At 40.1% G+C, this 22,944-nt stretch overlaps 1 protein-coding gene across 4 annotated transcripts in view; it reads right to left on the bottom strand.

The window, feature by feature from the left end:
• Positions 1-22,944, bottom strand: part of KIF13B (kinesin family member 13B) — a 211,804-nt gene that overhangs the window by 102,946 nt on the left and 85,914 nt on the right. For 3 of the 4 annotated variants that reach the window (XM_061426800.1, XM_061426799.1, XM_061426802.1), the window contains exons 7-12: positions 20,478-20,565; positions 18,176-18,310; positions 16,207-16,319; positions 14,981-15,092; positions 6,911-7,123; positions 5,261-5,371 (exon numbers count right to left, since the gene is read on the bottom strand). In XM_061426800.1, coding sequence (XP_061282784.1) covers positions 5,261-5,371; positions 6,911-7,123; positions 14,981-15,092; positions 16,207-16,319; positions 18,176-18,310; positions 20,478-20,565 — 772 coding nt within the window. Of the gene's footprint in view, positions 1-5,260; positions 5,372-6,910; positions 7,141-14,980; positions 15,093-16,206; positions 16,320-18,175; positions 18,311-20,477; positions 20,566-22,944 lie in introns of those variants that run through there. The other variant, XM_061426803.1, reaches the window with a different exon arrangement.

Below are 22,944 nucleotides of genomic sequence, written 5' to 3'. Positions count from 1 at the left end.
CTATTCAACCGTGATTTTCCTAAAAAGCCAAGTATTTCATACACTTGGCAGGTCCCCAGCAAGGATGAAGGCCGAACTCCCTCAAAGCCACAGGCCCTTCAGTCTGACCCACTGACTCCACCGTCACGTCCTGTCACCCCTCAACTAAACGTAGTTAATGGGGCATCTTCCAGGACCCTAAAGTCTCAACAACGCTCTCCCTAGCTTAAGGGGTTTCACACCTATTCCTCCGAGCTGAAGCACATCTATTCTCAAACCTGGTAACTTTTTACTCCAGCGTTTCTCTGTGAGGGCAGGGACCCTGTCTCCCCACTGGGGATTCCTAGCACCTCGCACAGTGCGTAACGCACAAGAGCACTCAGATCGCCAGTGTTGTGAATTTTTCAAAATAAAATCTGCATGTTCAGGGAAGCCCTATTTGCAAAAGAACATGGACCTTTCCTTTCTGTGCCTATGTGTCTCTGAATTCACACAACATACGTGTGTGCACATACGAAGACACATGTGACTCCTGCAACCGAGGCTGTTATTAACGCACACAGATCAGGGCAGAGCAGGGTGTTCAACTGTGTATACTCAGCAAATAAGAACAAGTCATTAAGAACCTTTGATTCTGACAAAAGGCAAGGCAAGCTGTGTTATTTAACTAGGGCCACACAGTAAGGCTGCAGGATAATTAAATTGCAGGCTTAGAATTTTGCTATTCTAGGCACAACCTCCTAATTTATACAGCCACTGCAACCCAAACAATCTCTCCTGGAATACCATTGCAAAGGTAGGGAATGGGCTATTTCGGTTCTGGGTCTTTGAATTGAGTCTCTTTTCTAACAAAAAAACATTATTGGGTTCTTTCAGAAGTTCTGAGTCATTAGTTTTCAGCACTCAATCCAAAGAAATTATTATTCTTGATAAAGAACCATGTTCCTAAAGCGAAGAAAGCAAATCTAATATAGCTTGTATAGTCCCTTCTGAGGGATACCTCTTTTAAATACATGAGGATATTTGTGTGATTAAAAAATAATTCCAATAATGAGAAGAAACATTTCTTTGTAAAAATATCTTTTTGTAAACTACAAATGAAGTAGGTAGACAGTCAGGAACTAACATTAAATTTAAAATGCAGGGTATAACTAGTACATGGGTCTATGCACTGGAAAAACCTGGAAGAAACCACAAAGATATTAACAGTAGCTTTCTTTGGATGACTGGATCAGTTAAATTTTCTTCATAATAATCTTTCTGTATATTCTATAAGTAAATACTACTTTTGCAACACAACAGTTCCTTTTACTTACATTCTTCTTAGGACTCTAGTGATTTAATTTTAAATTTATTTATTTTTTAATTGAAAGATAATTGTTTTACAGTATTGTATTGGTTTCTGCCAAACATCAACATAAATCAGCCACAGGTATACATATGTCCCCTCCTTCTTAAACCTCCCTCCCATCTCCCCTCCCCATCCCACCCCTCTAGGTTGATAGAATTCTGGTTTGAGTTCCCTGAAAGTCACTCAGTCGTGTCCAGTTCTTTGTGACCCCATGGACTACACAGTCCATGGAATTCTCCAGGCCAGAATACTGGAGTGGGGAGCCTTTCCCTTCTCCTGGGGATCAAACCAACCCAGGGATTGAAGCCAGGTCGCCACACTGCAGGCAGATTCTTTACCAGCTGAGCCACAAGGGAAGTCCTGAGTTCCCTGTGGACTCTAGTAATTTTCACTATGGAAATAATTATAAATTTAGAAGAAATTTCATTACTGTCATCTAGTAGCAAAATTTTCATTCATAGAGAGGCAAAGGTAAGCCTGAAAAAGAATGTATGACTTAACAAAAGTAAAGTCACTCAAGAGTAAGGGAAAAGACAGGACTTAAATGAGATAACAGAGTAAACTCCTGCTTTCCCCTACTTCCTTAAGCATTTTCCTATCTTTTGAGACCTTATAATGGTAGAAATACCATAAAATTTTTGTTTAAACTGAAGGGCACAACATTGAAAACCCATCAATTCACTGTTACATCTACCACCAAAAAACACTCTAGGTTTTTAATTATTAATAAACTATAAAAGTTTGCAACATCTAAGAGTCAGTTCCAAGAATAAGCAAGTATTATATGATCAAATATAGTGACATTTACTATGTATTGCTTCTGATATCAGAGACTAGTTAACTTTTTCTATAAAATGTCAAACAGTAAATCTTTTAGTTATCTAGGTCCAATGGTCTCTGTCACAACTATTCAACTCTGCTAATGCCATAAAAAATACTAAAACAAATAAGTATGGCACATTCCAATAAAACCAGTCATGAAAAGAAGTGACAGTCCAGGTTTTGCCCAAGGGCTTAGTTTGCTAACCCCTGATCCATCTCACTTAAGTGTACACTTCATTACTGAGAACATAAAAGACGGAAATTAAAGAATTTGGTATCAAAGATTATGGCACTGGGCTGAGAAATTAGTCAACTTTAAGTTCAAATTATTTAATCAAAAATATTACTGAGCATATACTTTCAAAAACTAAGAGGAGGACTTCTCTGGCGGTCCAGTGACTAGACTCCGTGCTTCTAGTGCAGGGACCCAGGTTCAATCCCTGGTTGGGGAACTAGACCCCACATCCACCACTAAAGATCCCGTATGCTGCAACTAAGACCCGGCTGAGCCCAATAAATAAATAAAAATAAGTATTAAAAGAAAAAAATGAAAAGACATGGCTTTTTTTCCTTGAGAACTTTATAAATTCATTAGGTAATAAACGTATACACACAAAAAACTGAACAACAGTAAATAAAGTATCACATGACTTAAGAGTCAAGAGAGTACAGGTAGGTTCCATAGGATTCAATGTCAGGAATAAGCTCTCGGGGCCGGCATGCCAGACGAAGATGCCACAGAACACAGAGGACTGCTTGAGAGCCTAGCTGGCTTGGAACAGACTCCCAGAAAGTTCTTACCAAGAGAAGTCCATTTGACTCAGTTCACCCAGATTTCCCCAAAGTTACCTGACCATGTACCATTTCTTTTCTCCTCAAAAGATGTATTAACAGTTGGTGGATAAACTGCCAGAAATCATTTTAGGGAAAGCTAGTCTGTACTGCAAATAGGTTGATGACCAATAACCCAGTGACAGAGAGAAGACAGCTGGAGGCACTGAAGCCTGGGAAGATGAGGTGTTGAATGTGGTGTTCAATAAAAACCAGGCAGTCTGCAAAAGGGGCATCTGACGGTGGGAGAGGACACTCAGGCAAGGGAAGATGCTACAGGAAAGCTGCACCACGCTGCACCGTCACTTAGACCCCCTTCTGGGTATCAGCACAGGCAACCCAAGTACTCCAGAGTCAAGGTCTTATTCAGAGTAGCTCAAAAAGGCTCGCATACATTAGTCCCAAATTGGACAATTATCAGAATGACCTTAACCTATGACAAACAAAGTTAAACGTGTAATGAGAAATAAAGCTCAGACACTGGTGTATTCTCTGTGTAATGTGAGGGATGTGCTTTCAAATAACCTCGTGCAGGGATACAGATAAAACAAGACTGGTCATATGTCGACCTTTAATGAAATTGGGTAATGGGTATGTGTGGGTTTGTTATACTCATGTTTTCATCTGTTTTGAAAAGGACTGTAATAAAAATGTTTAAAAATCAACTTAAGTCTTCGTGTGCACTAATATAAATCTAACATCCTCTTTATGCTACATAATAGTAGTACTGTCCTACAACATCTAATCTATCTACTGATTCTGGACAGCACACTGAGAGATGGAACTTACTGAGTAATGAAAGGAGTAACAGTTCTACACATTCATGAACACCAGGAACAGTGAACACTAGAGATTTTCTAACTTTAGAAAAGGAAGAGAGGAGGCAGAGGTGACTTTAAATATCTGGGTAATAACAGGCCCTATCTTGCAGGGGTATTGGGAGGATTAAATAAAATACTGTATTTAAAAGTGCTTAGTCAACGTTGTTTGTTAATCGACTACACCCCAATACAAAATTTAAAAAAAATTTTTTTAAGTGCTTAGCATCAGGTGCAACATGGAAGTGTACTCAGTAAGTGCTGGTTATTATTGCTATTATTAGTTACTGTGCACAAGTGGGCTTATTCTCTCAGCTTTGGAAGACCAAACAAGGCCAGTGAGCAAAAATGGAAGAACAGAAGATTTCGGTTACATAGCTACTACTGTCAGAGTTGCCCAACCATGAAATGATTGTTCAATGAGGTACTGTGTCCCACATTGTCATATACATTAATATTTCTAAGACAGGCTAAATAAGCCTCCAACAGGAAAGCCATAGAGTAAATCTTTACTAAGCAGAGACTTGGACATTTTAGGATTTTCTCTAAACGCTAATATTCCCACTGGAAGATTTCACAGCTCTATAATAAATGGTCTAAAAATGAGACACGGTCACTTGGGACTTAGATACTTCATTGTTACTTTTTACTGACTTGTCAAATGGAAGGAAGCAAGAAGCTCACAGCCTAAATATCCACTACTACTAATTTTGTAGCTGGGTAAGTTTCTGAGGTTTGGAAAACATTTAACAGAATTGGGTATTCTCAGCCAGTGGCTAGTTATATCATTAAAAAAATTTTATGGCCCTACAAATGTATTTCTTACATAATGAATACTTAATTAACTATAGTTATGTTTTCCTTAAACTTCAAATTAACTTTGTAAAGTACAGACTCCTGGATTTAGGTCTTATTTAAATCAATTTGGAATTTCCCTTGTGGTCCAGTGGCTAAGACTCCGCCTTCTCAATGCAGGGGACGTGGTTTCAACCCCTGGTCAGGGAACTAGATTCCACATGCCACAACTGAAGACCCTGCATGCTGCAACATAAACTCAGCGAAGCCAGGCAGCCTTTTTTTTTTTTTTTAATAAACAAATCTGAATTGCTAGATTTGCTACATTCAAAGCTAAAAGTCAAACATGCATTACCATATATAAAATAGATAGCCAATGGGAATTTTCTGTATGATTCAGGGAACTCAAGCCTGGTGCTCTGTAACAATCCAGAGGGGTGGGATGAGGAGGCAGATGGGAGGGAGGTTCAAGAGGGAGGGGACATATGTATACCTATGGCTGATTCGTGCTGATGTTTGGCAGAAACCAACAGGATACTGAAAAGCAATTATCCTTCAATTAAAAATAAATAAATTTTTTAAAAAAGGGAACCAGAAACATGCTCCGCACTGCACTGCACAAGCTGCCACAAGGCTTCTCTCTCCTTAAGCAGGAATCACGAACCTGGGCGATCTCCTCGGTCTTCCTTAGTTTCTCCTCCCAGGTCACAGTCATTTCCTGGATTAGCTTCTCTGACTCTTCCAGCCGGTCTTTCAGCTCTGGAGATTTCATTGCCTACAAGCAAAGTGTTTATTTCATGAAATGTGTGTATGATGTCCTGGAAAAAGGACACCTTCACTAAACCCAAGAGGACAAGAGGAACAATGTGCCCCCTCGAAGCTCTACAGCTCGCTGAGGCTCCTGACCCACCTAAGACACAAGGACTGTCACTGACCCACAGCATCCAGACTAGAGGGTCCCACAGACTCATCCAGTTATCCAGTGGGCTTGAAGAAGACTTCACTTTCTCCTTTTCCTCTAAGCTACTGCTACTTTGAGGTCTAACTACAATTAGGGAGATAAAGAGTTCAAACTATCAAGGACTTATTTTTTTAAATCCCAGTAGGTCTAGACTCAAGACACGTGACTCATCCTGGTCTTCACTGATGACTTTGGGTATGTATTCAAGGATACACAGACTAAACTAAATATGTACATGCTACGAACTGGATGGCATTATTACACCAGGAAGACACAAAACTTCAAAGAATCTTGATGAACTGTAAAATTATTCCTATAAAAACAGAGTAAGATTCAATAGGCAAAAAAAAATACAATCAAGATAATTATTTTGACCACGTAATTTACTGATGGTCATGAGAAAGATGAGGCTACAGTCCCAGGTCCAGGAAAGAATTCCACAGTGCTCGGAAATCATAGGAACAGAAATGCTAATTAAAGTAGGGATCCTGAATCTGACATTTTATCCCACTTTTGATAAAAGATAAGCATTTGAAACTATTATATACAGGATGGATAAATAACAAGGTCCCACTGTAGAGCACAGGGAACTATATCCTACGACAAAGCATAATGGAAGAGAGTATGGAAAAGAACCCATATAACTAAACCACTACACTGGACAGCAGAAAGGAACACAGCACTGTAAACACACTGCACTTCAACAGATTTTTAAAAACTAAAAAAAGTCTGTGATTAGAATTGTGTAGGCTTCAAATTCAGTAACAGAACTATCTACTGTAGCTTGTTTTAATACAAAGGATAGTGACATAGAGCACTATTAAAAAGATGGCTACTTCTGCTCTAGAACATTTTTTCTTATGAACGTAATTAACCCATAATATGAAAAAGCTAGGTGCAAGACCACAGTGTTTCTGTTTGGACTTCAACCTGCAAACATATGATTCTACAAAAATCTATTTGATTTCTCTTCTAATCAGCCTATGCCCATTGGCCACCATTTGCTGCACTAATATTAAGTTGTTATCTGTTTTTATTTCAAGCGCCTCTCTTTCTCTCCCCCATTCTACCCCTTCTCTCATCTGTCGCCTATTCAGTGCAGACACATTTTCTCAGTTACCTTTACTCTCTCCTCCTAGTCAATCCTTTAACACCTGTAAAAACTATCTAAACTTCAACCGTGACAATTTATCCGTCTTCCTTTATTACTCATCTCAAATTTATCTTCCTATAGGAAATGCAAATATTCTGAGTGGAATATTCATCGTTTAGGCCCCAAGGGGAAGACAATTCAGATTCTAGCTTTACTAGATTTTCCTAGACCCACAGGCATGGCTCAGCTAGGCCTTATACCTCCGCTTTGGTTAGCTGCTCACGGAGTTTTTCCACTTCTTCCCGGAGATCCCGAATAATTCGTGCATTGGGATCCTCATTCACCACAGCGTGGTTCACGATGTGCTTGGCACGATCCGCATACCGTAAGGTTGAAAGGGTTTCATCATAGTTGTCAGCTGCGGGGCTCACTGTAGCTACCATGGCGGTCTTGCTGTTACCCCCAAGGCTGTCCTGGAGGAGAAGAGAAACTGAATAGCTTTTTCAAGCTGGAAGAAAGCATCATATGGGAATGCTGAAGTCAGAAATGGTGAGATAATGTCCCCAGGTCAAACACAGATTTAAGGGCAAAGCTAGGACGTAAATACAGGTGAACTGACTCCCAGTCCCTTGCTTATTCTTCTCTGGCAAGCTACTTTTCTGCAAAAAGGAGCTTTGGTTTTTGAGAAAGAACAGGGAAATGGTAATACAAAGAAGCCCCCTTTTATTTCAGTTTAATAAAAATTCATTCTAAGTCAATTTGTCATCTTTTAATAGGCAACATGATACCATAGGTCAGGAGACTGCTCAGAATAAAAAAGGATGCTTCCTTAAATACCTGCAAAATCTCCCTGAGAACTGAACAACCCTAATAACATTTGATCAAAGAGTGATTACCTACAATCTATTCCATAACACCATACATCTGGAGTGTCTTAAGACATAAGGAACAATTACAATCTTATTAAACAAAAGATACACTGAAGGTACTACATCTTATTCCCTTTGACAGCACTTCAAACACTACTAAAACAGGCCTCAAGTTCTGTACAACAGCTTCTAGAGTTCAGACAAGAGTGCCAAAAGAAAGACATTCATCTCCATTATACAAAACTGCTAACTAAATAAATGAGCTTTAGAATGGGCTCCAACCAATTCAAAAACAGACTTTCCCTTGACAGCATTAAAAATAACTAGATATAACTTGGAATTACAAAATGAGACTTGGAAAGTCAGCTCTACCCCACGCCACTTTACCACACAAAGGCTACATGAACTCCAACTGCAGGAGGTGGCCTCGAGATGACCCCCAGAGATCTCGCCTCCTGGAATTCACACCCCAGGGTCTCCCCTTCCCTCAAGTGTGGGCAGGACTTGCTGATCTGCCTCTGAGGAAGAGAACACAGAAGTGTTGGCCTGTATGTCTGAGACTAGGTTACAAAAGACTGGCTTCTCGGGACTTCCCTGATGGTCCGGTGATAAAGCATCCGCCTGCCAATGCAGGGGACACGGGTTCGATCCCTGGTCCGGGAAGATCCCACATGCCATGGGGCGACTAAGCCTGTGCACCACAACTACTGAGCCTGTGAGCCTGGAGCCCGTGCTCCACACGAGAGAAGCCACCGCAATGAGAAGCCTGCGTACTGCCGAGGAGCCCTCGCTTGCCACAACTAGAGAAACCCTGCACACAGTAACAAAGACCCAGTGCAGTAAAAAATAAATTACATTTAAAAATTTAAAACAAAAAAAGGCTGGCTTTTTTTGTGCGTGTTTTTCACTCTGAAAGAAACCACTGCCATGATGTGAGGCAGCCCCAGAAAGAGACCAAGGCGGTGAGTTTGGGAACACATCTGAAGCCTGTCCACAAGCACTCAGGTGAGCAGATCCAACCCCAGCAGCCTGGCCAGGACTGCAGCCGCGGGAGACACCCCCGCCAGAACACTTGGCTGGCACCCGGAATCTTGCCCAGAGGAACTGAGATAATGGATGATGGCTGTTCTCAGCTGCTAAGTCTTGGGGGTATTACACAGCTATAGGTATATACCAGCCCTGGATGAGAGTTACCTGGAAGACTTGATTCAACACCCCCTTTCACCAGTGAAGTATCACTGAATTACAGACTCACAATATTACAGAGAACATTCAAATAGCCCAGTTAAGAGGAATTCATTAGGACACAAGAAAGCCAACTCTATCTTTGGGCAGCATCAACCAATATAAAATTCTTTTTTTTTCTGGCCAAGCTGTGCAGCATGGGGGGTCTCAGTTTCCTGACCAGGGATCATATCTGTGCTCTGTGCATTGGGAGCATGGAGTTTTAACCACTGGACCATTAGACCAGGGAGCTCTCCAAATTCTCACTTTTGAAGACAGAAATTTTTTCCAGTATCAACGTATCTCAAATTTGTTTGAACAACCTGTGATTTACAAAACTCTGTGCATAGATGATTTAGTCCTCAGCCTTGTGTGAATTATTATCCCCATTTTACTGATGAAAAACCAGAGGTTTGTTGTGACAAAGGAGGTTAAACAACCTGCCGATAGATCCAGAACTCACACACAGAAAATATTCCAGCCCAGTTGTATTCTACCTTCCAACCCATTATAATTTCTATCCCCCTATAGCTGCCCACGATAGCACAAGAACAAAACAACCCTTGGCGACACAGAGAGAGTTCAGACCTGAAACCTTTCCAAATTGTTCTGTCCTAATGCCAGAAACAAAATAATTCCCAACATATTGCTAACAGTTCAGTATAATCACTAACAATATGTCCACTTATTCACCCATTACTAAGATTTTGGTTTTCCACAGGAAACATAGCTATGATAATTATATCTTTGAAGAAAGTACTCTTCAATGCATGAAAAGGAAGGAAATGAAAGTAATCTGGGCTTTAGGAAGCAAAGGCAGTTTCTACAAAGTCTGGATGGAACTGCTTGCTTCACTCCTCTTCCAGACACTGACCACATGTTGCCGGTGCCCAGTCTTGGCAATTTGCAGAAAAAAGGTCAAGAAGAATCCCATGCATGGTAATGCAGTTCAAATATTATATACCAAGATCACAGGAATTACACCTCTGGTTGGAATTCAGTCCACAAGCAGCACCATGTAAGACTGCCCTTCTAGAAGCACGGCATTCTCTCAGCCCACACCAATAGCAAATGCTACTGGGGAAAAGCAGATTGCTAACAATGACTACCACAGGAGAAAAGCATGTGTATTGTGCTTCACTTTGTGCTGAGGAAAGGAAACCTGGCAAACGACAAATATTTGATATTTTAAAAGAGCTTGTGCCTGAGGAACAATATGCTTATATTCAAAAATGGCCTCATGCCACCAGCAAAAAGGAAACAGCAACAAAAGAACTGGCACTCGTTCAAGAAGAAAGTAGAAGGCCTCTTGTTTACTCTTTAATCGTTTAATTAGCCAAATCAGATGAGCTTTGTTTCAGCAACGGCAAATTAAATGGACCTAAGAAAGAAATTTGATTTTGGAAGTCGGAATTTTGTAAAGCTGAGAGAACTCTTGGAAGTCACCTAATCAAATTTTTTCATTTTACAAATGAGAAACTGAGACCCAGGAAGATTTACAGACTTACCAAAGGTCATAATGCTAGTGCAGAGAAGAGCTGAAATCATTCATTCACTTAGCTCTTCATGGAGTTTACCATCTAGAGGGTGATGCTGGCGAGCAAATACTATAGGCTACGAACTAAAGTAGGGATGAATGCAATACGGTCCGGGAAAACAGAGAAAGCGCAGAAAGCACAGTCCTCAAAGGTTAGGAAAGACTCCCAGAGAAAGTGACATTCGACACCTAAATATGAATAAGCAACACTGGGGTAAAGGGGATGGAGAGGAAAATGTGAAGCGGGGTGGAAGAGAGGAGGAAGGATGTGCCCGGCAGAGTAAGAGCAAAGTCTCCATCACTCGGCTAGACTTGATCATGTCAAGAAGCAAAAGCTGAACAATGAGAAGTCAGGAGGAGCCGAGTAAACCACAAGTCTTTAAAGAATTTGGACTAAGATAAGGCCCTCTGGGTGGTGACTTCCCTGGTGGCTCAGACGGTAAAGCGTCTGCCCGCAATGCGGGAGACCCGGGTTCGATTCCTGGGTTGGGAAGATCCCCTGGAGAAGGAAATGGCAATCCACTCCAGCACTTTTGCCTGGAAAATCCCATGGACGGAGGAGCCTGATAGGCTACAGTCCATGGGGTCGCAGAGTTGGACACGACTGAGCAACTTCACTTCACTAAGGCCCTCTGGAGAGTTACTGAAGAGAGTTAAGTTAAAGAAGAGCATTGATTTCGAAAGACAGCAACCTCACTGAAGAACAGGATGGACTAGGAAAACTAAGGAAAGGAGTTTCAATCCTCCAGGAGAGAAAAGAAACCCTTCATTATTCATCAGGGAAGTGGCAGTAAGGATGCAAAAACAGATGAATTTGAAGGACTTCCCCCTGGTGGTCCGGTGGTTAAGAATCTGCCTTGTAATGCAGGGGACAGTGGTTCCATCCCTGGTCAGGGAACTAAGTCCCACATGTCACTGAGCGGCTAAGACCGTGCACCACAACTACTGAGCCCACGTGCACAGCTGGAGAGTCCGTGCGCCAGCCGTGAGAGATCTGCACGATACAACAGATCCCACAGGCTGCAACCAAGACCCGAGGCAGCTGAGGAAATACGTGAGTAATTTTAAAAATAAATAACCTTTTACAAGTAGATGAATTTGAAAGATATTCATTCTTAGAGCATTCATTACCAGAAGTTATTTGATGTTAAAGAGACATATTTAGAAAGTTGCAGAGATAAGCAAGGAGAAGGCAATGGCACCCCACTCCAGTACTCTTGCCTGGAAAATCCCATGGACGGAAGAGCCTGGTGGGCTGCAGTCCACGGGGTCGCTAAAAGTAGGACACGACTGAGCGACTTCACTTTCACTTTTCACTTTCATGCACTGGAGAAGGAAATGGCAACCCACTCCAGTGTTCTTGCCTGGAGAATCCCAGGGACGGGGGAGCCTGGTGGGCTGCCATCTGTGGGGTCACATAGAGTCGGACACGACTGAAACGACTCAGCAGCAAAGATAAGCAAAAATCATCTTAATACAAAATGGTTCTCTACTGACCACTGACCGAATGAGTAAGCATTCAAACACACCTATGAGAAAAATCAATCGCATCCATCCACCCCCCTCAAGTCACCAAGTGTGATCAGTTTCTCTCTAAGATGCTGTAACATGGAGAGCACAACATAATTATAATGCATGTACAATGCAAAAAAAAAAAAAAAGAAGTTGCAAATCTTATAAAGGATAAGCAATTTTATGAGTTCCATGCAAGTTACATTAGAGAATAGTAGAACTGTACCAGTTAAACAAGGATGAAGGAGAGTTCGACTAATTAAGAATTAATGAAGGAAAAATCAACAAGGACATAGAAGGCACTTCAAAGGAGAATGATATGTGTATCAGTGGATTCTAAGAGGCTATGGGGAAAACCATTTAAACCCTGGTATATTTTTACATAAATGCCCTACTTATGCCTTTACTGAAAAAAAAATCATGTAGTTTTTAAGAAAAGATATGCCAACAATCAAAGAAACTATGCATTTTTTTTAGCCTAAGGATGAACATAAAGAAAGCACAATTAGAGGGCTTCCCTGGTGGCTCAGTGGTAAAGAAATCCGCCTGCCAATACAAGACACATGGGTTTGATCCTTGATCTGGGAAGATCCCACATGCTGTGGAGCAACCAAGCCCATGCACCACTATTTAGCCTATGCTCTAGAGTCCAGGAGCTACAACTATTGAGCCCCAGCGCCTCAACTGCTGAAGCCTGTGCACTGAAGAGTCCCTGCTCTGCAATAAGAGAAGCTACTGCAATGAGAAGCCCGTGCACCACAGCTAGAGAGTAGCCCTTGCTCACTACAGCTTGAGAAAAGCCCATACAGCAACAAACCCAAAATAACATTACACAATAAAAAGTTACAATTATAGCCTAATTTTATCAAAGATAAAGTGAGCTTTTTTTTTTTTAATGTTTAATTTTGCTCAAGTTCAATAACATTCAACAGTTTCTATCACATTTGGTAAAGAAAAAAGTAAGTGCTTTTCTTTCTAATGAAAAGAAACCTTTGGTAAGAAGAGCACAGCCTAGGCAATAGCAGATGGGCAGCAAGGTCATCCCTGGATCCCAGTCTTGGTTCTCTCACTCGCTGGTTCTGCATATGTTGCCGCATCTGTAAAACGGGAACACCATCATCTGCCTTCCAAGGAGGCATGGCACATGATTCTCCTGACCCAAACTCTCCTGACTTCCAGCCTATCTATGGGATGGACACTCAATAATTAACCTAGGCCATGTTAACTATGTCAATTAATAGAAGATTTTTCTTAGTGTTAGTTTAAATGGACTGAAGTAGCAACATCAGAACAACAAAGCAATGAATATTCTTTTAAATCAGGCACATCTAGAAATTATCATGAATGTTCAGGAGATGTTTCTATTGAAAAGTGTGAGGAAGAAGTATCTCATTGAGAATCTCTTCTGGAAATGAAACAAATGAGATTTCAAGATAAATTGCTAACACAGAAGACCAGACAATTATTTCCTCAGTAATTAAAGTGTTTTATATACCGTATGCTTTTAATTCATGAGTTATTTACAAGTGTGTTTTTTTTTTTCTTTTTTAAAAAATTTATTTATTTTTAATTGGAGGATAACTTGCTTTTTTATTGTGTTGGTTTCTGCCATACGTCAATGTGAATCAGCCTACAAGTGGTTTCAAAATCAAATTTTGTTTATCCTTTTGTTTTTAATGTCTATTTTTATTGCATTTTGGCCAAAGGAAGTAATCTACCTGATTTTCTACTGTGGCAAATTTCACTTCATCAGGCATGCTCGAATGGTGTTAAGAGTTCTGGAAAGCAAAGTTGAACACTAAGCAAGCCTTTGAGAGGATGTAGAAACTAGGAGGAAATCCTTCTTCCTTCATAAGCATAGTTCTCTAGACACATCCGGAATAACTCAGAAGCTGTGTGCTTTACTATGCTGACGGCACTTAACTCACCTTTACAAGCTCAACCGCTAGTGCAGTAACAGGTATTCAATAAATTCCTGACCAAGAAAATCAAGAGAATAGGCCAACATAAAACTAAACAGGGCTTATAAAATTATTTTTCAATTTTAAAAACATTTTTTTAAAGAGCATTAGGTACAGGACTTCCCAGGTGGTCCAGACTCCAAGCTTCCAGTGCAAGGGACATGGGTTCGAGCTCAGGTTGGGAAACTAAATTTCCACACTCCATGTGGCACAGCCAAGAAAATTTAAAAATAAAAATGCTAAAAAGACTTCCTTGAAAAAAAAAAAAAAGAGCATTAAGGTATTAAGGTAAAATATCTTCTTCCGGGTTGGCAACTTTATAAGGAGGTTGGCAACTGTATAAGGAGGTTGGCAACTTCATAAGGAGTTAAACTGTCACTAGATTTTATATCCTCTAACTTCCAGTCCAATACCCAATCCATCATGGCGACTCTATCCAGACAAAAGGGAACCCTGAAGACTAGAAGAACCCTGGAAACAGTCTCTCCCTTCACACTCCTAGTACATGTCATTTCCGTCTCTCCCATGGAATCACCAACTTGTGGTATAGTGTTCTGTGCACACATCTCTCCCTTACTAGACTCTGAGGGATTACAGGACAAGGAGTGTCCAGCATTTCCTTACATCCTCCTCAGAGCACTTCATACAGTTTTCTTCCTTCCTCATTTCCATCTCTCTCATTCACGCTGAATCAGTTAACCAGTGAATGACTGTGTGCTCTACTCTCTACCCTTTGACACCTTTAAGAAGCCAAAAGCAAATTAAAATGATCATGAGTAGTCTGGAAGTTAAACAGGAAAACAAGGTCCAAAAAGTACATCAGAAAAAAAAAACAAAAAAAACAAAAAGTACATCAGACAAAAGGAGTCAGTAAGAAGGCTGGAGCAGTGCAGCTGAGCCTGGAAGGCGGTGGAAACCCCTTTCTTAGGACTCACTCAGCTGCGAGACTAGCCCTAGCTCTGTTCTGGTCCCCAAGTCTTAAAGGTGACAGTGCAATTGATTCCACGTGCCCCAAACCCCACTGCTTCCAGGTTCGGATGAAATCAGGAAGAAATCTATGCTTAATCCATTAAAATTATAACGCCATGTAAGAGTCTAATGATTATCAATTTGAACACTGATGTAGGAAATTATAATTGGGAGAAATCAAGAGTCTACTCTTTATTATTCCTTTTTTTTTAACCAACCACCAAGAGAATCCCAGAAAGGAGGTTGAAGACAACTTACTTTGAGCAGCCAAGTGAGAACGGAATCACGGTATGGAACAAATTTATTCTTGCTTTTGCCAGCACCCTGATCTGCTAGGGCTGAGATAACCAGACCAAGGGTTGTGAGGGACCTGCATGGTGCAACAAACCGTAATAACCGTGAAAACCCAAGCACATCAAATGCCACATTTAAGCACAAAGACTGAACATCAAGGTGCCCCTGTGCCACCCTGAGAACAGCACTTCTGTCAGCACTGTGCTGCTCAGGCTAAGAACACACAACCTCTAAAAGCTGACAGCCCTCTAATAGTACTACTGTAAGCTATAAAATCGCTTAGTTCAATCTTTTTTTGTATAAAGAAAATGTAAGCTGTAAACCAGTAGGGCAAAATAATGACACAAATACCACATATCTTTAAGAAAGGAAGCCAAGAACACAATGCAATTAACTAAAACATAGCTCAAGGCAAAAACATTCCTACGTATATAAATACATAAGAGCATAGCATCTGCACGATGCTCTTCTATGATCTCCAGTTGGTTACTGATGCCTGTCTCGCTGTGTGTCCTGGGAGCCACAAAGATGGAAAAGATTCCTGCCCACTAACACGGGCTAGCAATTTGGCTTAATTTAGCTTAAGGCAAGAAAATATGTAACCATATGTAGGACTTGATGCACCAAATATTATTTTATAAAGTAAAATCTTAGTATAAATAAGGACCACAGTTGTCATAAAAGGAAAGTCCAATGTGGTCAGTACACATGCTGTTGTTTGTTCAGACACACCCATGCCAAGAGTCTGCTACTCAGCTTATATTTGTTCTCTTCTGTAGCTCAGACCAGTGGCTCACAACTTGAGGGTGACTGTGTCTCCACAGGGAGCAACTGGCAATATCTGTAGATAACCCGGGTTGGGGACGGCAGGTACCGGCGCCACTTAGTGAGCAGAGGTCAGGGGCATGCTACCAGGCACAGGACTGCTCCCTGGACAGAGTTCCCGGGCCCCGAACCTCAGCAGAGCTGCCCTTGGGGAACCTCTGAGTTGACTGAGGCTGTGCTCCTGGGCCTCAGCAGACACTTCAACAAACACAGAACAGGCTTGGCCCTTAAAAAATACTATGAAAAAAGTTCTATTTATTCTTTATAGCCTCATTCATTCCAGAACCCTATTCTTTAAAAAACTATACCAGTCCCCTTTCTGGGCTACTAAGTCACTGAAGCAGTGGGGCTTCCGGACAACGTACTTGTTGATGTTGCTGCCCTCTTTCAGCCGGTCACCTGCTGCTCCCGTCTTCGTCGCTCGCTCGCTGCCAGCCAAATCGACCAAGCTCAGCTTGCCCACTTTCTCTCCGGAAGTCTAGGGAGCAAAGTGACAAATACTCAAAGTTAAAGAACACAGAAAGTGGTACATTTCTACCAAATGAATTTACTGTCTGAATCCTTTATTAAAGCGTATTTGTCATTTTAAAATTAATTTGCACTGCTATAAAACAGTGTAAGAAAACTATACAGCCCAGTGGTAGAGACATATAAAATCATACACAACTACTAATCCAGAGAGAAAATTATCTCCAAAAAAAAGAAACTGTGACTCCAAAATGGTACATTTTGAAGGGAACCTAACAAAACTTTCACAGAGAAGTATATAAAATCATTACAAGTGTAAATTCTAATATATGAAACTGTGCCTAAAATTTCATATACACTAATAATCCCGAGGGAAAATATTTGCATTTCTTATGATACTAAAAAAGAAACTGACTTTATCCAACAGAAAGATTCCTCAAAAACCTAATGCATTCTAAAATGTTTTCATATTGTTCATATAATAATTCTCTTTTCCATAATTTCAGGTATGAAGTTTATATATTTTCCTAGTTAAGGTATTTCTATATACTGACATTTTCCTTTATCAAAAATATTCTATTATCAAATCACAGACATAACTGATATTTTACACTTTAGCAGCAATACAAGAAATGTAAGAAACCGCATTTCTGGATCATTTTTTAAAACTTTCTTTTAAAATATACATTTATATTTATTTCCATAAATAAACATGTTACTAACAAAAAGGAATTCAGCTTCCCAAATCAAAAGTACTTTTGGTTTGAAAAAAAAAATGTCAGAATGTTTTTTGTTTTATGCTGAAAAGGAAGTAGAAAACAAAGAACTTTCTGTCATTACACTAATCTTGCTGTGATGGTAAAAGAAGAAAACTATGCTCTCAGCAAATGAAAATCTTGCCAAAATATAGCAGTTTGTCAGGGTGATCATTTTAGCTTCTGGTACTTGAAACTGATTCACTTCAGGGTAATAATAAAATATGCAAAAATTCACATACAAAGTAAGAAGGAAAACACAAATGTATGAGTCAACACAGAAGTTTTCAGTGTGGTAGAAGCATATATATCTCTGGTTCTGTTGACCCCTTCTAACACTCAGCTTTTTAGCATAAGGTAACACTTCAAAGGAAACCTCACTAAATCAGCTAGGGTGTTATTAGCTTACACAATCTGCCATCAGAGTTTAAAGTTCAAAAAATGCTGTGGCAGAGACTATAGGCCATCAGTTGGTATAGCTTCTGTTCCAACTTCCTTCAGGTGAAGAGAGTAGAGAGCTAAAATCTACATTTCTCAGACTCCCTTGCAGCCAGTGTTCAGGATGTGATTTAGACTCTGTCAATCAGATACTCTTGCTTCAAATTTAAAAGGCAGAAACACAGTAGAGGTCAAGCCCATTCTGGCTTTTTCTGTGGGCAAGCAGGAGCATGGGTATATGAGTTTTCCAAAGAGTATCCCAGCTCACATTCTCCAACTTCCAGGGCTCTAAGAGGGCAGCCTCCCTGACTCCTGTATCTTGGGTCACAGCCCTGGGATGTGCCTGGAACTCACAGGTCTGGGGGTGGCCACAGAGTAGTCCTATCCTCACTGGATGAGATCTGTGCTGTTCTGGAGATTATTTCTAGAGACTGAGTCCAGAAACCACTTCTCAGAAGGTACATCAACACCTGTGTCATTATCCAATTCCCTCCATTCAATCCTTTCTGCTTACCTAGAGCAGCTTCTATTTCTTGTCCTGAGTCCTAACTGATACACATGTCTGGTTAGAACTTTAAGTCATCTAACACCAGAAGGAATAAGATAAACCATGATTCACTTTAGAAATTGGAAAAAAAATAAAAAAGAAGAAGTCATGCATCCGAATACCTACCCCTGACTTCACGTCGTATAAAGTGTGTGTGAGGGTGATTTTGAACACCGCGTGTGATCGGCTGCTCTCCTCATTCATGTTCGTTGCAGCAACTGTACGGGATTTGTTACCCTCAGACATCAAAGACTCAATATCCTACATGGAAACAAGTCACAGACTCACATCTTATCATCTAATAAACATGAACACTCTGCTATGCTACGAAATGCATTTCAATTTTCACTGCTTAGTCGGCCACAGCTGGAGTTTATATTCTGTTTTCCAATGAACATGAAGCCCCATAGAGTACAAGAACCAATACTATCTCTGAAAACACAAAGAAAATACATTTACTGTAGGTGTAGAATAGTGTCAGCTCTGACCAAGAGTTAGAAAAGAGTAGAAGCTGCATGTCAAAGTCCCATGAGATGGACAAACATGTCTTGCCAGTCCTCATCTCACCTAGAAATTAGAAAATCTTTAGCTTATTTAGTTATAGCAATAGAAGTTATTAAATCAAATTAGACTGTATGACTAAACAGAAAACAAAAATAATTTGTAACCCCTCCCTGCAGGCATAGCACTGGATCACTAAATTAGTGCATATCTTACCAGACCTGTTTTTAAAAATGAGAACAAGACTCATTTTCTTCATGGACTTACTAAACTTCTTTACCATTATAGCTAAAACAGAGACAGCATAATACACTCGAAAGATCATGGGATCTTCATTTTTTTTTTTTAATGTTAAAGGCTCTAAAAAATTAAAGCAATCTGAAACTTAGTTTCATTACAATGGGGCTTCCCAGGTGGCACTTGCCAATGCAGGAGACTTAAGAGATGTGGGTTTGACCCCTCAGTCAAAGATATCCCCTGGAGAAGGAAATGGCAACCCACTCCAGTATTCTTGCCTGGAATATCCCATGGACAGAGGAGTCTGGTGGGCTACAGTCCACAGCGTCACAAAGAATCCGACACAACTGAAGTGACTTAGCAAGCACACAAGTAACAAGAGAGCTACATCATCATCTATCTTCCAGGGATTTAATGAGAAACAAGAAAGATACACTTGTGAGAGAGTCCACTAAGTGCCTCCTTTTATCCAGTCTCCTGTACTTTCCCGTAAAGGAACCCCATCTTTAGGGGAGCACACTGCAGTGGATAAGGGACTGCACTGCTCAGAGGCCGCTGCAACTCAGTCTGGCCATATGTGCAAATGAGACAAAAATTTACCTAATAGGTAAATTTCTAATAATACCTAACATTTACATGATACCCTAGAGTTTTTTAAGACTTTTCACATGCATCAACCCATCTGATTTCTTCCAAAAGCCTTCCTGGATACTACCCTCCCTGGATATCTACATATCCATTTAAGTTAGGAACTCCACATTCAAACTACCATGAACCTGAAACATGCATTTCTCATTGCACTTAAAATCATGTTTTTTTATAATACCTTTAAAACATCTGTAAGCATCTTGAGGGAACGGACCTCATTCATTTTTTATTTCTTCAGCACTTAGCACAATGTCTGGCACAGGAGAGGTGTTCAATAAATGTTTACTAAACAAGTATCATTGACCAAATGACAGAATTTGATCCATGAACAAAGGAACTCCTGAATCTACTTCAAAAGACAGTCAAGACAATAAAACTAATTTCCATTCTAAAAATTAGGACAGAGAGGCTTGGTGAGATGGAGTAAACGTTCCAGAGTCATACAGGAGTCACATGAGAGGACTGTCACCAAATCAAGTCTCTAACTTTTAATTCAATGTATATTACATCATGGATCACGCCACCCCCATTTCCCCAAAGAGGGAAGCCCAACAGATTCACACAAAGCATAACTGTGACGTCTGAAAATGAAGAGAACTAGTAACTAAAGGCCATTGAGAGATTCTTTCAAATTAGAAACAGGCTTTGAATGCCAACTACTCAACTCATATTTAATTTCATTAAATCATCAAATTCATAAGCAACATCATTATTTTATGTACTACTATGGAAGAAAAAAATTCTGCTATTTATCATTTTAAGATATAACCATAAGGAATATCAGTTTCAGAGCTCATAAACTATGGAAAAAATGTCTCACAATAGATGAATAGGTATGCCTTGCAAACATGTATACTGTCTCTCAAATTAAACCAACTTAATAACCATATATAGCTTTTTAATAAAGAGCTTTGTAAAAAAGTTGACTTATTAAAGTGATGCTATAACTTTCTTAATTGCAAAAAAAAAAAAGATCACAAATTCAGCAACAACAAAATTTGCTACCGTGAATCTCAGTAGTTGACATAAAGGATGCTGTTACCTTGTAGCTTGTGACAGCCAGTTTAGACAGTCCATCCACATAGGGTCCCAACACACTGTGTTCTCTGACTTTTAATGTCTGACGGCTTCTGCTCGTTAAAAACAAAAGAAACGATTTTCAAACAATAACCTGTTTAGGAAAGGACTCAACCACGGCTCCATAAAAATACAGACTGAATTCAATAAAGATCCCAAATAAACAGAACAGACTTGATCCCAGAAGAATTTAAACCAAAACTTAAGATTCTTGACTGGTAAGAAAAACTTCATAATGGAGTAAAATATCACATAATTCAAAAGGGTACACTGTGGGATGCCCACTACCACAAAGAATGCAGAGTGGAATAAACACAAACAATCTGCTTGTCACATCACAGAAGGCGGCGCAGAGAGCAGAAAACTAGATAAATGTAAACTGCGCCAGAAAGCAAGCGACAGGCCAGTCTCAATCGTGAATAAAGACAAACACAGACAGACAAAGACCAAGACAGCAGGCGGAATCTAACAGCGCGTCAAAAACATAAAACTGGACTGCCCGCGGCTGCGAGGTGGTTTTAATATTGAGAAAAGACTCGTGTCTTTTATCAAAATGATAAGACTAAAGAGGAAACAAAAATACCATTTCCATAAATGATTTCAATAAACTGAAAAATGATTCAGTAAAACTAAATACTCATGAGTTAAACAATACATAAATAAACCTCTTACAAACAAGGAACTAATAAAACCAGTCAAGGGAACCTGCCAAAAGCCTACAGCTTACAGCATACTTAATGATATCAACCAAAAAATAATAAGGATATATGTTACTGACTAACTCGATGTGAAAAAAGCTCCTCACAAAGTATAAACGTTACTTTTTTTTTTTTCGGCTGTACCATGCATCTTTTGTGATCTTAGCTCCCCAACCAGGGACTGAACCCAGGCCCCAACACTGAAAGTGCCAAGTTCTAACCACTTGACCACCAGGGAATTCCCTAAACACTGCAATTTTTAAAAAGAATATTGATGGTAAGATTAGAAATGAGTCTTGTTCTATGTAACTCATTATTTTCCAATGATTTAGAATCTACAGTATCCTAGGATCAATCACCAAAACTTACTACTATAAAACTGTATATAAAAGTGCATAGAGTATTCAACTTAGTTCTGATCTCTGGATACATATTCTATTACAACTTTTTTCCTTTCATTTTCCCCTATTTCTTAAAGATAGTGCATACTGCATTATCTCTTGAGTAAAATATAACTACATTACTACACATAGTACATGGTGAATTAATAAAATCAGTACTTGAATAAAGTAACGAGGTCTCAAACAATCCTTCATTGAAAAGGAATCATAGAGCTTTTAATTCACTCACTTTGGCTCTTCAGAAACACTACAGAAATTCTCAAGAAACTCATGAAGGAAACAACCACAACTAACACTTACTGAGCACTTACTATGAGCCAGTAAATATTCTAAGATCTCAGCCTAACTTTCATGACAGCCCTCTGAGATATTATGTAATGTTATCACCCCTTCCGGACAAATGAGGTCTAGAAAGCATAAGGACCTTGCTCAATAGGTAACAAGTAGAAGACCGGAATCCAGTGCCAGGTGATTCCAAAGCCCGTGCAGTTAATTACTAAACTATACACAAGACAAACATATAAGATATTATTAAAGACTTAGCAAATCGTAGATAGTGAAGCTCAAGTTAGGGCTTAGGTGGCTCAGTGGTAAAGAATCCACCTGCCGATGCAGGAGATGCAGGAGCCTGGAGTTCGATCCCTGGGTTGGGAAGATTTCCTAGCATAGGAAAATGGCAACCCACTCCAGTATTCTTGCCTGGGAAATGCCATGGAAGAGGGGCCTGGTGGGACACAGTCCCTGGGACTGCAAAAGAGTTAGACGCGACTAAGCATGCACGCACGCAAAGTTCAAGCTATTCACAAAAGCACTGTGGAGTATAAAACATGAGAATGAAGTCAGCTAAGAATTTCTGGAAAGAGTAGGTCTAGGGTCTCAGGGAAAATGATGCTCTTCAGAGATGAAGGTGCAAGAAAAAGTATTGAAGGCAGAACAGGAAAAGTATGGGGCACGATATTTAGCAAACGTGGATACCCAGGCCATGGTCTTCCTCCCTGTGGACTCTGGTTTCCTATTTTGACATCTGTACATCTGTCCTCCAGTCCACTGAACAGCTGGGTCCCTTTTCCAATCCTCAACTTCTCCACGCCTCCACACTCGGGCACAGCTGTCCTTTATGCCTGAATTCTTCTCACCCAGCTTCTCAGTAATAAACTCCTACTCAGCACAAAATTCATCAAGCACTCTCAGTGAAATCATCCCTTCTCTCCTGGGCAAAGACAGTTGGTCAGTCCCTCTTTGCTCTCACCTATTTTGTGTAAGCCTCCTTTACAATGTAAAAGCATTACTGCATTGATTTCATAACTGTTTGTTTCCAAAACTCCCAATCTGA

Source organism: Bos javanicus, chromosome 8, assembly GCF_032452875.1.
Source record: "Bos javanicus breed banteng chromosome 8, ARS-OSU_banteng_1.0, whole genome shotgun sequence".
Lineage (NCBI taxonomy): Eukaryota > Metazoa > Chordata > Mammalia > Artiodactyla > Bovidae > Bos > Bos javanicus.
The sequence above is the reverse complement of the archived record's forward strand: the minus strand, read 5'-3'. Positions and strand labels throughout refer to the sequence as shown.